Source organism: Schistocerca gregaria, chromosome 5 (assembly GCF_023897955.1).
Source record: "Schistocerca gregaria isolate iqSchGreg1 chromosome 5, iqSchGreg1.2, whole genome shotgun sequence".
Taxonomy (NCBI): Eukaryota; Metazoa; Arthropoda; class Insecta; order Orthoptera; family Acrididae; genus Schistocerca; species Schistocerca gregaria.
The window spans coordinates 81,235,716-81,253,315 of record NC_064924.1 but is presented as its reverse complement, the minus strand read 5'-3'; the positions used below and the strand labels follow the sequence as shown (position 1 = coordinate 81,253,315).

Below are 17,600 nucleotides of genomic sequence, written 5' to 3'. Positions count from 1 at the left end.
GCAATCCATAAACTAAGGAAGTAGGTTACAGTACACTTGTTCGCCCACTGATGGAATACTGCTCACCTGTGTGAGATCCGTACCAGATAGTGTTGATAGAAGAGATAGAGAAGATGCAACGGGGAGCAGCGCGCTTCGTTACAGGATCATTTAGTAATCGCGAAAGCGTTACGGGGGTGATAGATAAACTCCAATGGAAGACTCTGCAAGAGAGACACTCAGTAGCTTTTGTTGAAGTTTCGAGAACATACCTTCACTGAGGAGACAAGCAGTATATTTCTCCCTCCTGTGTATATCTCACGAAGGATAAAATCATGAGGATAAAATCAGAGAGATTAGAGCCCACACAGAGGCATACCGACAATCTCTCTTTCCACGGATAATACGACACCGGAATAGAAGGGAGAACCGATAGAGGTACTCAAAGTACCCTCCGCGACACACCGTCAGGTGTCTTGCGGAGTATGGATGTAGATGTAGATGTAGATGTAGGGGGTTCGAGTCCTGTCCTTTCATGAATTTTAATTCGTGGTAAATTAGTTCAGGAGGATGACGAGAATTATAAAGTACTCCTAAATTTAAAGTATTCGCAAGTATATAACAGAGGATGTAGTGTACTCGAATGCTCAACTTTACGTCTACACCGTCAGTCTTGCCTCCTTTCTTTCTGTTTCTGAATTGTGATTTCAATTTAGCATTAAAGGAGCCTTCTTTGTGCTTTCGTCGGTACTGGCGTCCTGCCTGCATGTAAATAAAAAGAACATAATTTAATATGCTAAAAATGGGGTAGCTTCTTCGATTAGTAATCAAAACGTCCTCGGTGCCGGGTTCGACGCCCACGTTCGCTTAAATTTTGAACAAAAGTCATCAGCTATGCCGATTGAAGACTTTGGGTATAAGAGGGCATCCTCATCCTCATTCATCCAACAGCCTTGTCAAAGAGGGTGGAGGAGCGGACAAAGATTTAGCTCACTCTTTTGCCCTTCGAATGGGGAACAGCCCTGAAGGCGAAAGAAGCAGCAATGAGCAACGAAATGAGGATGCAGAAGGCAACGGAAACCACTGTGTTAAAGCCATATAATGTGCATCCAGAGGACATGTGGCCTGTAGTTGAAAAAAGTATCATGATAGACTCAGTGGCGGTACGTTCCCAGCTAGTCCCCGAATCGGGTATCTGAGAGAAAACTGCCAAGTGATGGGTGACCATAAAAAGACTGTACCTCCAACGAAAGGATAACTTTAGAGGTGACCATGAGAAAAAGACTGAATAAGCAACGAAAGGGTGACGTGGAATCTCAAGTGTTTGTTGTTTGAACACGGGGGGGGACTACAAAATTTGAAAAGGGAAATTCTAATGTTAAATCTAGATACAGTGGGGGCCAGTGAAGTGGAATCTAGAGAAGTCAAGGATTTCTGGCCAGATGAGTATGGGGTAATATAGATGAGAATGGGGTGATATCAACAGGAGCAGAAAATTGTTTTAGGGGAGTAGGATTCGTTATGAATAGGAATGCATGGCAAAGAGTGTGTTACTGTGAACAGTTCACTGATAGGGTTGTTCTCATGAATCGACAGCCAACCAATATCGACAACCATCGTTCAACGTACATGCCGACGCCGCAAGCTGAAGATGAAGAGGCAGAGAAAGCATATGAGGTTATTGAACGGGTAATTGAGTAGGCGAAAGGAGATGAAAATCTAGCAGTCATAGGGCATGGAATGCTCTTGTATGGGAAGGAATAGCAGACAGGCTTACAGGAGAGTGTGGGCTTGGTACTACGAATGGGAGAGAAGAAAGACTAATTGAGTTTTGCAATAGATTTCAGTTTGTAATGGCGAACACTGTTCGAGAACCATAAAAGGAAGAGGTATACTTGGAGAAGGCTTCCCGGGAGATACAAGAAAATTTCAGTTAGATTATATCATAGGCAGAGATCCGAAATCTGGTACTGGATTTAAGGTGTACCCAGGAGCAGATGTGGACTCAGATCACAATTTAGTAGTGATGAAGTGTAGGCTAAACATTAAGAGACTAGACAGGAAGAATCAGTGTGCAAAGTAGTGGAATACAGAAGTACCAAGGAATGAAGAGATACGCTTCAATTTCTATTTGGCTATAGATACTAACAGAAAGCTCAGTAGGCAGATCTGTTGAAGAGAAACAGACACCTCTAAAAACGGCAGTTACAGAAGTTGGAAAGAAAACCATAGATAGAAAGAAAGTAACTGCGAAGGAATGGTGGGTAAGAGATGGGATACTTCAGTGGATTGATGAAACAAGAAATTTCTTGTGTACATAGTTCCACGTAGTCAGCGCTTACACAACTTTCCCACTAGAGCGCGCCCCGCTAAGCACAACAGTGCAGGCGCAGCGCTCGTCCGTCTCCGCACTACGAGATGGCGCTGCCATAGAGACGGACCAAATTCTGCTTCCGCCGACCCGCATATTAATATGTAACGCAGCCAATGAGATTGCTGCTAACGTAGAACCTTTTCTACTTGCGGATCACACTCGCGCCATGATACCTGAACACGCGAGATATTATAACGAGTGTACAGACCTCCGATTAGTGAGTCTGCATTAGTCTGTACCAGTCTGTATGTGTTCTACATTTGTCTGTACCAGTCGATAGTCAAGTTTCAGTCTCCGCCCAATAAGATTACCATATTCCTGTACATAGCCATGAAGATAAATGTATATACACTTTTGTCAAGTGTCAGAGATATATGTGAGAATAAGATTAACCTACCAATACCAAAGGAACTTCAGATTGTCAACTGTAAATAGCATTCAGAAACAAGTATTTTTATGCTTGTTATTATTTTAATAAATGTGTGTGAAAATTAATCAAGTTCTGTTTAAAGTTGGTCACCATCAATGTGCTACTCTAAGCATTCCAGCGGCATTTCTGTCGTCTGACCTAACGGCAGAAGATAAACATGCCACGATAAGACCACGAGAGATATTGCTGACATTCGTCTACTTCCGACAAGTCAAATAATCTGATGGTGTGTCTACTGAAGGTCTTACAGTACACACACCACAAAAGGACAAAAATGTTCAGGGGAATTCAGGAATACAGCACCACAAGTCATGTAGAAATGAAATAAATAAGAAGCTCAGGGAAACTAAAGCGAAATGGCTGACTAAAACTGTGGAAAAAAACCAACCAAAAAGAAATCATTTTCGAAGGACTGAGTCAGCGTATGGAAAAGTCAGAATCACTTTCGGCGATTTTAAAAGCTAGGGTGGTTATATTAAGAGTGCAAAGGGAGTTCCGCTGTTATATGGTGAGGACAGATCAGATACGTGGGAAGAGTGTACCGAAGGCCATTATGAGGAGTAAAACTTGTCTGAAGTAGAAAGAGCAGTCGATATGGAAGAGGTAGGGGAACCAGTATTATTATGAGAATTTAAAAAAGCTTTTGGCGGGATAAAATCAAATACGGCAGAAGCATAGACAACATTTCATTAGAATTTCTAAAATTCTTTGGGAAAGTGACAACAAAACGGCTACTCACGTTGGTGTGTCGAATGTACCAGTCTGGCGATATACGGAAAAACAGCATGCACACAATTCCGAGGATCGCAAGAGCTGAAATGTGCGAGAAACATCGCACAATCAGCTTAGCACCTCATGCATCCAAGTTTCTTACAAGAATAACGTATGGAGGAATGGAAAATAAAACCACAATTTGTAACAGGCTGCCAACCCTGGGGTGGCTTCCCGATCCCGAAACTCTAGAAATCACGTGGTTTTGAGGCGACGAATCCGTCGAACCATTTTTGAGCACATTTTCTTCCAGGAAGTAACTTTCTTCAAGGTCGTCAGAGAGAGAGAGTGGAAAAGGTGAAAATCCGAGGGCGCATGATCAGGTGAATAAGGCGAGTGGCGATGACCTCCCAACCCAACTCCTGTATAGTGTTTTTTGTCAGTCTAGCAGAATGCGGGCGGGAGCTACGGTGGAGCAGCGCCACTTCACGCAGACTTCCTGTTCGTTGTCCTTGAACTGCGTCTGCAATACGCCTCAGTCATTGTCAACTCATGTCACCAGTGATGGCTACATCCTGACGAAGCAATTCATAGTACACCACACCGTGGCTGTTCCACCAGATGCATAACATTATCTTTTGTAGATGCGCGTAGGTCTTCGTATGGGAAAGCTGCTGCTTTGTTTGCCCGCAATCATTCCTTTCTTTTCCTTACGTTAGCAAAAAGACACCATTTCTGGTCATCAGTAACGGTACAGGATAGGAATGGAAGTTATCGTTCAAGAGCCAACAGATGTCGGGAATGCAGAGATGCACACCTGCGGATTTTTGTGATTTTGGCTTAGAGCATGTGGTACCCATGCATCCGATTTTTGAACTTTCCACCTTACAGGAAAACATCGCACATCGGTGGAATGGCCACAATTAATACATCTGTCAACTCTCGAGTATGCAGACGTTGATGATTGTGGATTAATGCGTTAAAACGATCTTCACCAAACCCCGAAGGTCATCCTGAATGTGGAGAGTCAATCATGTCAAAACGAGCTTCCTTAAAACGGTGCAAGTGTTTCTGACTGCCTCCGTTGCTGTCACCCTTCTACTGAACTCAAACAGAGCAAAATGTCGGAAATTTCCTCAATTTTGTTACTGGGTACTCCATTTTCTAGCACCTTCAGCCCATTTTATTATCTCCATATGATAAAATGACAAAGTGTAAACTCAAATAGCAACAGTTAACTACAAATAAAAAATGACAATTGATAAATAAACTCATCACAACCGGGATACCACATGCGAAACAAAAACGCTACAAATTTATGCACCAATCTGTTAATTCAGTTTTACCTCCAATGTTGACGCTTATTCTACCACAAAACAAGAGCTACTTGTTTTGGACATGTGTTCCAACTATGAATGAACATTAACTATGGACAATTGCATCAGAGAAACTATGAACAAAAACTGAAATTCGCTTTGCAAATTACGATCGCGTCGCGTCCTGTTAGCTATTAACGAAGGATATGCGCCTGCCGTGTGCAGTTTTATACAGCTCCGGTAGGGAAATACATTCCTCCAGCTGCCTAGCGAGCTACAAATTTGGCAATTTTCAACATTCTTTTCAAAAACTTGCTGTGCGTCTTAGCAGCTAAAATTTTGACAGGGTCTTTCCTTCGGTATATTTTCCCATACAAAAAGAATTCAGAGCATATTTTGATACGTTGAATTGGACCATTCCCTTGTAAGTCTACCCATACTGCATTCGACTCTCATCATTGTTTTCTACCCACCGAACACACTTCTGTATCGCTAAGGCGAATCATTTTTCTTCCGAAGGAACCAACATTAATTACGATAATCACACTGGTATTTCCTAAATTTGATATACATATTGCAGAATGCTTCTGTATCGCTGAAGGGCCAGAAAGAAGTACCTGATACTGAAAACTTTTTTTTTTCACTCCATAGCACTGTAACTGTTGACATTTTCGAATTCCTACCTCATTTGTATCTACAATGATATCTGCACATCACCCTTAAGTGCCTGGGAAAGGGTTCATCCAACCACTTTCATAATAATTCTCTATCATTTCAATCTCGAAGGGCGAGTGTAAAAACGAACACCCGTATTTTTCCGTGCAAGCTCTGATTTCCCTCATTTTATCATGATGATCGTTTCACTCTGTGTAGCTTGGCGTCAACAAAACATTTTAGCTTTCAAAGGAGGAAGTTGGTATTTGAAATTTCGCGAGATAAACGCCTTTGTTTTAAAGATGTTCACCCCAAATGGCTCTGAGCACTATGGGACTCAACTGCTGTGGTCATTAGTCCCCTAGAACTTATAACTACTTAAACCTAACTAACCTAAGAACATCACACACATCCATGTCCGACGCAGGATTCGAACCTGCGACCGTAGCAGTCGCACTGTTTCGGACTGCGCGCCTAGAACCGCGAGACCACCGCGGCCGGCTGATGTTCACCCCAAAACCTGTATCATGTCAGTGACACTATCTCGATAATACAAAACGCTCTGCTCCTCTGAACTTTTTCGATGTACTCCGTTAATCCAATGTGCTAAGTATCCTAGACAGCGCAGCAGTACTTCAAAACAGGACGCAGAAGCGTATTGTAAACAGCCTGTTTAGCGGATCTGTTACATTTTCTAAGTGTCCTGGCCATAAAACGCAGTCTTTGGTTAGCCTTACCCGCAAGATTTTCTATGTGTGCCTTTCAGCTTAAGTTATTCGTAACCGTAAGTACTAGGTATTCATTAGAATTTACGCCCTTTAGATTTGATTGATTTATCACGTAGCAGAAGTTTAACGGATTTCTTTTAGCAGTCGTGTGAACGACCTCACTCTTTTCACTATTTAGAGTGAATTGCCTATATCTAAGGTGGCATACGCGTGGTTTACGCCTAAACTTATTTCAAAATGTTAATGAGATGTTTTCTGGTAACATTATTAAAAATGAAGTATTCTTGCCGAAAAGTGACATCAATAAAATGTACTTTGTGTAAGTCTGCATTATACACCATGTGATCAAAAGTATCCGGACACCTGGCTGAAAATGACTTACAAGTTCGTGGCGCCCTCCATCGGTAATGCTTGAATTTAGTTTGGTGTTGGCAGTCCACCCTTAACCTTGACTACAGCTTCCACTCTTGCAGGCATACGTTCAGTCAGGTGCTGGAAGTTTCCTTGGGGAATGGTAGACCATTCTTCACGCAGTGCTGCACTGAGGAGAGCTATCGATGTCGGTCGGTGATGCCTGGCACGAAGCTGACGTTCCAAAACATCGCAAATGTGTTCTGTAGGATTCAGGTCTGAACTCTGTGCAGGCCAGTCCATTACAGGGATTATTGTCGTGTAACCACTCCGTCACAGGCCCTGCGTTATAAACAGGTGCTCGATCGTGTTGAAAGATTCAGTCGCCATCCCCGAATTGCTCTTCAACAGTGGGAAGCAAGAAGGTGCTTAAAACATCAGTATAGGCCTGTGCTGTGGTAGTGCCACGCAAAGCCCCGAGGGGTGCAAGCCCCCTCCATGAAAAACACGACCACACCATAACACCACCGTCTCCGAATTTTACTGTTGCCACTACACACGCTGGAAGATGACGTTCACCGGGCATTCGCCATACCCACACCATGCCATCGGATCACCATATTGTGTACCGTGATTCATAGCTCCACACAATCTTTTTCCACTGTTTAGTCGTCCAATGTTTACGCTCCATACACGAAGGGAGGCGTCGTTTGGCATTTACCGGCTTGATGTGTGGCTTATGAGCAGCCGCTCGAGCATGAAATCCAAGTTTTCTCACCTCCCACCTAACTGTCATAGTACTTGCAGTGGATCCTGATGCACTTTGGAATTCCTGTGTGATAATCTGGATGGATGTCTGCCTATTACACACTACGACCTTCAATTGTCGGCGGTCTCTGTCAGTCAACAGACGAGGTCGGCCGGTACGCTTTTGTGCTGTATGTGTCCCTTCCCGTTTCCACTTCACTATCACAGTGGACCTAGGGATGTTTAGGAGTGTGGAAATCTCGCTTACAGACGTATGACACAAGTGACACCCAATCACCTGACGACGTTCGAAGTCCGTGAGTTCCGCAGAGCGCCCCATTCTGCTCCCTCGCGATATCTAATGGCTACTGAGGTCGCTAATATCGATTACCTGGCAGTAGGTGGCAGCACAATTCACCTAATATCGGAAAGGTATGTATTGGGGATGTCCGGATACTTTTTATCACATAGTGCATATCTCATGATTTTATGATGGCTACCACCCAAAACGCTGACGGCCTACAAAATATAACGAGAAATTATATGTGAAATGACTTAACTGCAGCAATGTTTTGATTCGCACATGAACGTCTAGATAAATATTCATTTTCTCACGAGTCCTTGCTACATCTCTGTTGTAGCTCTCTACAAACGCACCACTATGATCACCATTATTGCTATTGCTCCTTTCCGAAAAAAACAAAATAATTTATGTATTGTTAAATAATTATTTTTCATTGTATTGATCTGCAAGGTCGCTTAATATGGGGCAGGGAACGAAGTTTTCTAAAAGTAAAATATACTTTCAAATGCCAAAAAACGAATAGTTTTTGTGCTATCTGGTTAACAAACTTAATTGAAGTACCAACTGAGGATGAATAACAGCAACTATTAAAACATTATTCATTTTGAACTTTAATTTTTGAATATTTTCACTCTTCATAATTGTTTCTCTTATTCAATTTTCTCTGTAACTTCTCATACCCAATAAAAACAATTCCCAAATAGATAAATTCTGTTCCTCTCACAGACTTTTCCGCATAATTTAGTTCATTCCAAGATAATAGGATGCTGCTGTCATTTGTTTGCAACTGTCGCTTGTTCTTTTAATAACTGCCTTGTTTCATTTCAGTTTGTCTTCTGTTGTTTTGTTGTGATAAAATAAAGCGCAATATAATCTCTTTAAATTTAATTTAGTAACAGAAAAGTGGCTTGCTCTCTGAGAAAATTAAATAAAAAAGGGAGCTGATATGCGCACCTACACAATTGGAATGGTGTATTTAGTTTTTTCCTCTTCAGTTAAATTCCTCGTAACCTCTTCTCAATAATGCCAATAATGCAATGGGAATTCCACTGTTAAATGTGGAGGAGAAGGGGGACGGGAGTAAAGAGTACACTGAAGGCCTCTTTCTGAGGGAGTAGTTGAGTGATGAGATAGAGGATCCAGTATTAGACACAGAAAGTACATGAGCTTTGGACGGTATAAGATCGAAGAAGGCAGAGGTGATGGATAACAAGTACCCGACATTTCGAGATTCACTGGAGAAGGGACAGCAAAGTGACTATTGACGGTGGTCTGTAGAATGTATGGGACTGGCGATATACCATCAAACTTTCATATTAATATCATCCACACCATCCCGAAGTTAACAAGAGCCGGCAAGAGCGAGAATCATCGTGTAATCAGCTTAACAGCACATGCATGCAGGTTAATGACAAAATACACAAGAATGGACAAAAATTAAAAATCTGTTAGAGGGCGATCCGTTTGGCTTTAGGAAAGGTAAAGGCAAGAGAGACGAAGTTCTGACGTCGTCGTGGATGGTGAAAGCAATCATGACACTCTCACAGGATCTGCTGACTGCAAAAGTCGTCAGACAATGTCAAAAGCTACGAGAGGTTCGAAATTTTTAAGAAATTAGTGGTAAGCAGTAGGGAAAGGCGGGTAACGAAGAATATATACAAGATTCGAAAAGGAACAGTAAAACTGGAAGATCTAAAACGAAGTCCACTGATTAAAAAGGGTGTAACACAGTGATGTAGCTCTTACCCCTACTTTTCAGTCTATACATCAAAGAACCAATGACATAAATCAAAGAAAGATTCAGGAGTGAAATTAAAATTCAAGGCGAAAGGGCATCAATTTAAAGGTTCACCGATGAGATTGCTATCCTCAGTGAAAGTGAAAGAGAATTACAGGATGTGTTTTTTAAGAAATAAACAGTCTAAGGAGTACAGGATATGAATTTAGAGTAAATCGAAGAAAGACGAGAGCAATGAGAAACAGCAGAAAAGAGAACAGCGAGAAACTTAACGTCAAATCTGAGGATAAAGAAGGTAATGAAATTAAGTAATTCCCTTACTTAAGCAGTAAAATAGCCCATGATGGACGGTGCAATGAGGACAGTACTGGCACAAAGCGCATTCCTGGTCAAGAGGAGTCCAGTGGTATCAAACCTAGGCTTTAATTTGAAGAGGAAATTTCTGAGAATGTACGTTTGTAGCACAGCATCGTATGACAGTGAAATGTGGACTGTGGGCATACCGGAATAGAAAAGAATCTAAGCATCTGATATGTGGTGTTACACACGTAGGTTGAAAATTGGGCGACTGATAATGTAAGGAATGAGATGGTTCTCAGCAGGATCAGCGAGGATAGCAATGTATGGAATACACTGATAAGATGAGGTGACAGGATGATAAGACATTTCTCACATCAAGGAGCAGCTACCATGGTACTAAAGGGAAATGTAAAGGGTAAAAATGGTAGAAGAAGGCAGAGACTGGAATACACCCAGCAAATGATTGAGTACGTAGCTTGCAAGTGGTACTCTGAGATGAAAAATTTGGCACAGGAGAAGATTTCATAGCGGGCCACATCAAAACAATCAGAAGACTGATAATAATAATAATAATAATAATAATAATAATAAAATCTGTACTGTAGCGCATCGTCTCTGCGAGGACGGCGCTTAAACGAAGCTAATAATGTACCAAGCTCATCTGACTCTCCAGAATCGAGATAGATATCGACTGATAGCAGCATTCATGTTGTATACCTTTCTGGAGATCCTTTATGTGATCCTTACAACTCCTGTAGTGGCTACTCATATATCTCACATTTTTACCCACATGGGAGAGTCGTGTAGGTAATTGGGGAGAACAAACGGGTGATAGATATCTGGTACATGCAGAGTGAATTTCAGTATAGAACACTCTACTTTCATGTTCACTCGAGAAACACGGACTGCGTTTATGTACGTGACGTCGAATAAATTTATTCTTAGCTCTGAAAGAAATAATGATGCAATGTAGTTTCTCAATGAAAGTGAAGAAGATTTACAGGATGTGTTTTTTAAGAAATAAACAGTCTAATGAGTACAGAATATGGATTTAGAGTAAATCGGAGAAAGACGAGAGCAATGAGAAGTAGCAGAAGAGAGAACAGCGAGAAACTTAACATCAAATTTGAGGATCAAGAAGTTAACGAAATTAAGTAATTCCCCTACCTATGCAGTAAAATAGCACATGGTGGAAGGTGCAATGAGGACATAAAAAGCGGTCTAGTACTGGCGAAAAGGACATTCCTCGTCAAGAGAAATCCAGTGGTATCAAACCTAGGCTTTAATTTGAACGGCGGGGTCAGGGATTTTCTCTGCCTCGTGACGACTGGGTGTTGTGTGATGTCCTTAGGTTAGTTAGATTTAAGTAGTTCTACGTTCTAGGGGACTGCTGACCACAGATGTTAAGTCCCATAGTGCTCAGAGCCATTTTTTTTTTAATTTGAAGAGGGAATTTCTGAGAATGTACCTTTGTAGCACAGCATCGTATGGCAGTGAAACATGGACTGTGGGAAAACCGCAATATAAGAGGATCTGAGCATCTGAGATGAGGTGTTACAGTCGAAAATTGGATGACTGATAAGGTAAGGAATGAGGTGGTTCTCAGCAGGTTTGTCGAGGAACGCAATGCATGGAAAACCCTGATAAGATGAGGTGACAGGATGATAAGACGTTTGTGACATAAGGGAGAAACTACCATGGTACTAATGGGAAATGTAAAGGGTAAAAACGGTAGAGGAAGGCAGAGACAGGAATACACCCAGCAAATAATTGAGGACGTAGCTTGCAAGTGGTGGCCTGAGATGAAAAATTTGGCACAGGAGAGAATTTCACAGCGGGTCACATCAAAACAATCAGAAGACTGATAATAATAATAATAAAATCTGTACTGTAGCGCATCGTCTCTGCGAGGACGGCGCTTAAACGAAGTATGTACCAGGCTCATCTGACTCTTGAGAATCGAGATAGATATCGGCTGATAGCAGCATTGATGTTGTATGCCTTTCTAGAGATTCTTTATGTGTATCCATTACAACTCAATGCATCAGTTTCTAATTACCGTCTGGAAAGCAGTATAGAACGCTCTACTTTCATGTTCGCTTGAGAAACACGGACTGCGTTTTTGTTCGTCGCGTCGAATGGATTTATTCATAACTCTGAAAGAAGTAATAATGATGCAACGAAGTTTCTGCGATTTTATAGCGATGTTTTTTTTGCCGTTTTAGATCACTATGGACCTTGTGGAGATGGTGTCCAGCCCGTTTGGGCTCCTGTACAACTGGCACTTCTGTATGGACGCCTGCCGCACCGTCTACCAACACCCAGAAGTGGAGAAGCTGGTTCACTCGCAAGACCACTACGACCTGGTGATCGCGGAGATCTTCTACGTCGACTGCATGGCCGTTTTCGCGCACAAGTTCCGCGCTCCTCTTGTTGGCATCGTTACCAGCATGGCCTTTCCAACCGCCTACGACAGGGTACAGTACTGAGTATACTGATAAAATTCTGAGACATTTTCCGGTATTGTGTAATTACGCCTGCTACTTTCCAACAAGTCGCCTCACATCTGTCTATAGTCTACTTATAATGAGAGACATAATTGACCAGAAAATGATCAGAAGCAGCATCAGTACACATGAGTTGCTTCCCTCTAACTCTGAGGCACGTCATATCGATATTTTTCTTTTATTTTATATGTGAATCAGGCTGTGACGATGTGTTATCTGATTCTGAAGGTTTGTTAACATTCACGCTGGAAACAGCAGCATAGAAGTACCACTTACCACTCCCAAATTTCTTTGTATGAGTAGCTTAAATGGTTTATACAGTGTGCAACAGTATAAATGCAGATGTTTCTATTGGTAACTGGGGTCAGTGTACTGAACAACATTAAACCAGTATTATATCTGTTAGGAGTAGTATGTTTTTAGGTTGGTTAGTACCTCCAAGTACACGTGGCAAGATCAAGTCATTAATGTGCATTTTCCCCTGGGTAGAAGGTCAGGTGTTGAAGTGTGCAAGCACAGATGTGAAACTCTTAATCGATGCTGACAGATGTAGTTCAATTTGTGGTACATTTACGACTGTGCAGAAAATATCACGTCATAACATTTGTGTTGTATTTGTGGGAAGACAGCTTGATACAGCGAAAAAACTTTCAACGCACTTATATGTATACGTATTAAGGTACCACATATAAAAATATCTGCATATATGCCCATTACACCTTGTACATACACTCCTAGAAATTGAAATAAGAACACCGTGAATTCATTGTCCCAGGAAGGGGAAACTTTATTGACACATTCCTGGGGTAAGATACATCACATGATCACACTGACATAACCACAAGCACATAGACACAGGCAACAGAGCATGCACAATGTCGGCACTAGTACAGTGTATATCCACCTTTCGCAGCAATGCAGGCTGCTATTCTCCCATGGAGACGATCTTAGAGATGCTGGATGTAGTCCTGTCGAACGGCTTGCCATGCCATTTCCACCAGGCGCCTCAGTTGGACCAGCGTTCGTGCTGGACGTGCAGACCGCGTGAGACGACGCTTCATCCAGTCCCAAACATGCTCAATGGGGGACAGATCCGGAGATCTTGCTGGCCAGGGTAGTTGACTTACACCTTCTAGAGCACGTTGGGTGGCACGGGATACATGCGGATGTGCATTGTCCTGTTGGAACAGCAAGTTCCCTTGCCGGTCTAGGAATGGTAGAACGATGGGTTCGATGACGGTTTGGATGTACCGTGCACTATTCAGTGTCCCCTCGACGATCACCAGAGGTGTACGGCCAGTGTAGGAGATCGCTCCCCACACCATGATGGCGGGTGTTGGCCCTGTGTGCCTCGGTCGTATGCAGTCCTGATTGTGGCGCTCACCTGCACGGCCCCAAACACGCATACGACCATCATTGGCACCAAGGCAGAAGCGACTCTCATCGCTGAAGACGACACGTCTCCATTCGTCCCTCCATTCACGCCTGTCGCGACACCACTGGAGGTGGGCTGCACGATGTTGGGGCGTGAGCGGAAGACGGCCTAACGGTGTGCGGGACCGTAGCCCAGCTTCATGGAGACGGTTGCGAATGGTCCTCGCCGATACCCCAGGAGCAACAGTGTCCCTAATCTGCTGGGAAGTGGCGGTGCGGTCCCCTACGGCACTGCGTAGGATCCTACGGTCTTGGCGTGCATCCGTGCGTCGCTGCGGTCCGGTCCCAGGTCGACGGGCACGTGCATCTGACGCCGACCACTGGCGACAACATCGATGTACTGTGGAGACCTCACGCCCCACGTGTTGAGCAATTGGGCGGTACGTCCACCCTGCCTCCCGCATGCCCACTACACGCCCTCGCTCAAAGTCCGTCAGCTGCACATACGGTTCACGTCCACGCTGTCGCGGCATGCTACCAGTGTTAAAGACTGCGATGGAGCTCCGTATGCCACGGCAAACTGGCTGACACTGACGGCGGCGGTGCACAAATGCTGCGCAGCTAGCGCCATTCGACAGCCAACACCGCGGTTCCTGGTGTGTCCGCTGTGCCGTGCGTGTGATCATTGCTTGTACAGCCCCCTCGCAGTGTCCGGAGAAAGTATGGTGGATCTGACACACCGGTGTCAATGTGTTCTTTTTTCCATTTCCAGGTGTGTATAAGTTCGCAACAGTACAGTGCCTAACCAGTCTAATTATAAAATCTCCTCAGAGCAAAGACAGCAACTCCCTCTGTACCAACAAAAGCTGGCACTGGGCGACCGTCAACCCCGGGTGCTCCAAACGGAAGACTGCTTCTCTCCACTGCTCGCTTCTCAGTAAAGCTCGGCTCCCCTGTCTCGTAACTCAGAGGGCGAATAATATTCTCGAAACCACGAAATGTTTTCCCTCGACAGATTCTTCTGAACTCCGACAAACCATATATTAGTCTTTTGTCGTCGAGGGCGTAAAGTTTTCGAGGGGAAAGCTATACTCATACAATGGTACGCTTCTCAGAGCACAAAATCCTCGGAAATAACCCAGTGTGGTGGGTAACATTTCCTCGTTCCTCTCCGCTGCGTCCAAGACTTTCATAGTTTCCGAAGTATTGTCCGGTTATCCTTCCAGCCCTACTACAAATCCAGACAGCTGCCGCTGTATTGTGCTTCCGCGCCCAGGTGCTCAGACCGTCCGTCTCGGAACTTCCTGTGTGAAGCAGGATCAACACACCTGTGCGGGCTTTTCCACCGAGGGCTTGAGTAACGCCTCCTGTTTCATTTCTACTGGCGTTCCAACCTCTACTAGTATAGGAAATCATTCATGACGCCGTCTTGATAATAAAAGCATCACCTTTCATGCAATGAGCGTTAAGAACTATTTATAAGGTGTGCGTGGCAATGTTAGTCTTCTTTAAATATTCATATATACGATATACAACCTATCAAATGATACCTAGTTGCGGTTGTAAATCACGGCAAAGTATGTAGATGAGTGAAACTTCCTGGCAGATGAAAACTGTGTGTCGGACCGAGATTCGAACTCGGGATCTCTACCTTTCGTGGGGCGCGATTCGTGCTTAGGTAGCTCAGCTGGTAGAGCATTTGTTCGCGAAAGACAAAGGTCCCGAGTTCGATCGAGTCTCGGTCCGGCGCACAGTTTTGATCTGCCAGGAAGTTTCATATGAGCGCACACTCCGTTGCAGAGTGAAACTATCGTTATGTATATGAGTGACTGTAAGGTGCGAAATTATAGCCACTTTACAACTACAGACCCTATTGTCCAACTCAATGGTCAGCACTGCCGTTATGTGTCAGATCCGGGTTCGAATGCTAGTATTGCCAGGAATTTTTTTCTTGTGAGAGAACAGGAACGGCGACTAAGGAACAACTTTGGTCAGAGGATGACGCGACAGTCGGTCGGTCGGTACCGAACGGACCAACAGGACTAGCACGTGGAGCTCTGCTTCACATATCGTTAACCGTAGTTTATTTGTGTAACCAGTTACAGGGAAGCTCTTTCAACCAGTTACAGGGAAGCTCTTTCATCTAACTTGGAAGTTCAGAAGATATTCCAGTGAGAAAGCCGTTGAAAACGTTCGATTTAAACACTAAGTTAACACTTGTGAAGGATGAATAGGAGGGATATGAAACTGAATGACTTGCGCTTAGATACGGAGGTCTCTGTAGACATTCTGCAAGGGCCTATTATTAACTGTCATATTCTGGTTTCCTGCCAAAAGGAACTCAGTGACAGCTCTCTGCTTGGAAGCACCTTCGTTACAGACGCCACTTTGAAGGCTACATATAGTGCTGCCATGTATGGCGACTTCGTGAAGGTATAGCGGCTGAAGTGGTTATATTCCACGATGGATGTCCCACGGCAAATTCCGCCTTTTTTCAACGGAAATTGGCACAGAAAGAAAATGCTGCATTAGTAATTGGAAATATTGGCACATGATGCATACCACTGGAGATTAAAGTCTGCCATATGATGTAATAGTAGAAGCCAGTTGCAGCGGAACCATGTTTCATAACAGCTCTTTGGCTGTATGTGGAGAAATAACTATTTCTTTGGCTTAATGACCACCTTACGACCTCTGTTCAAATAAAATCCATAAACTAAAACACCAAAACGGTGCAGACTCTGTGATGCAGATGTCTCAACATGAGCCGCGCGAGATTAGCCGAGCAGTCTAAGACACTGCAGTCTTGGACTGTGCGGCTGGTCCCGGTAGAGGTTCGAATCCTTCTTCGGGCACGGGTGAGTGTGTGTGTGTTTGTCCTTAGGATAACTTAGGTTAAGTAGTGTGTAAGCTTAGGGACTGATGACCTTAGCAGTTAAGTCCCATAAGATTTCTCACACATTTGAGCATTTTGTTCCAACATGATTTGTGTTGTTGCATCATGCAACGAACAGTATTGTGAGTCAGGACTAGATTAGATGGCAGTAGGATGTAATGAGTCCCTTTCTTGTATTGTTAATGTTAATTTAAATAATGAAAAGAAATACATTTTACAACTTTTTTTAACTCCGCTGCAGATGGGAAACCCAGACCATCCGGCCTACATGGACTCGTACTTTTCTCCCCACTCGGCGCCCTTCACCTTCTGGCAGAGGGTGAAAAACTCGTTCCTGCACGTCGTGGCCCACTTCTGCGACTGGTGGTTCTCAGAGCGAGGGATGGACCAGTTGCTGGGCGAGGTGTTCGGCGATGCAGTGCCCCCGATCAGGGACATAGTGCGCAACACGAGCCTGCTGCTCGTCAACAGCCACTGGAGTTACAGCAACCCCACGCCCACGGTGCCCGGTGTCGTCGAGGTGGGCGGCCTGCACGTAAAGGAGCCGAAGCCTCTGCCAAAGGTATGGGGTGCGCAAAATATCTTGGTGCGTACATACACAGGCAGCGAGGTAGGGGAGGGGACGGTGGTGTGGTGGGGGCTCCCTGTGGACGGCCACTGTGCCACTGTGCGGCAAGACGCAGTCAATACCTCCGCTGCGCAGTGCCGATGGTACTGTTACCGACGACTGTGCCGCTAAAGCGGAGTTATTGAACGCAGTTTTCCGAAATTCCTTCACCAGGGAAGACGAATGGAATATTCCAGAATTTGACACACGAACAGCTGCTAGCATGAGTTTCTTAGAAGTAGATACCTTAGGGTTTGTGAAACAACTCAAATCGCTTGATACAGGCGAGTCTTCAGGTCCAGATTGTATACCGATTAGGTTCCTTTCAGGTTACGCTGATACAATAGCTCCCTACTTAGCAATCATATACAACCGCTCGCTCACCGACAGATCTGTACCTACAGATTGGAAAATTGCGCAGGTCTCACCAGTGTTTAAGAAGGGCAGTAGGAGTGATCCATCGAACTACAGGCCTATATCATTGACGTCGGTTTGCAGTAGGGTTTTGGAGCATATACTGTATTATGAGTCACCTCGAAGGGATCGATCTACTGATACGTAATTAGCATGGTTCCAGAAAACAT

The 17,600-nt window shown here is 44.0% G+C and overlaps 1 protein-coding gene across 1 annotated transcript in view; it reads left to right on the top strand.

The window, feature by feature from the left end:
• LOC126272831 (UDP-glycosyltransferase UGT5-like) overlaps positions 1 to 17,600 on the top strand; it is a 103,497-nt gene that overhangs the window by 40,263 nt on the left and 45,634 nt on the right. Inside the window, exons 3-4 of the mRNA XM_049976031.1 lie at positions 11,858 to 12,109; positions 16,651 to 16,971. Coding sequence (XP_049831988.1) covers positions 11,858 to 12,109; positions 16,651 to 16,971 — 573 coding nt within the window. The remainder of the gene's footprint in view (positions 1 to 11,857; positions 12,110 to 16,650; positions 16,972 to 17,600) is intronic.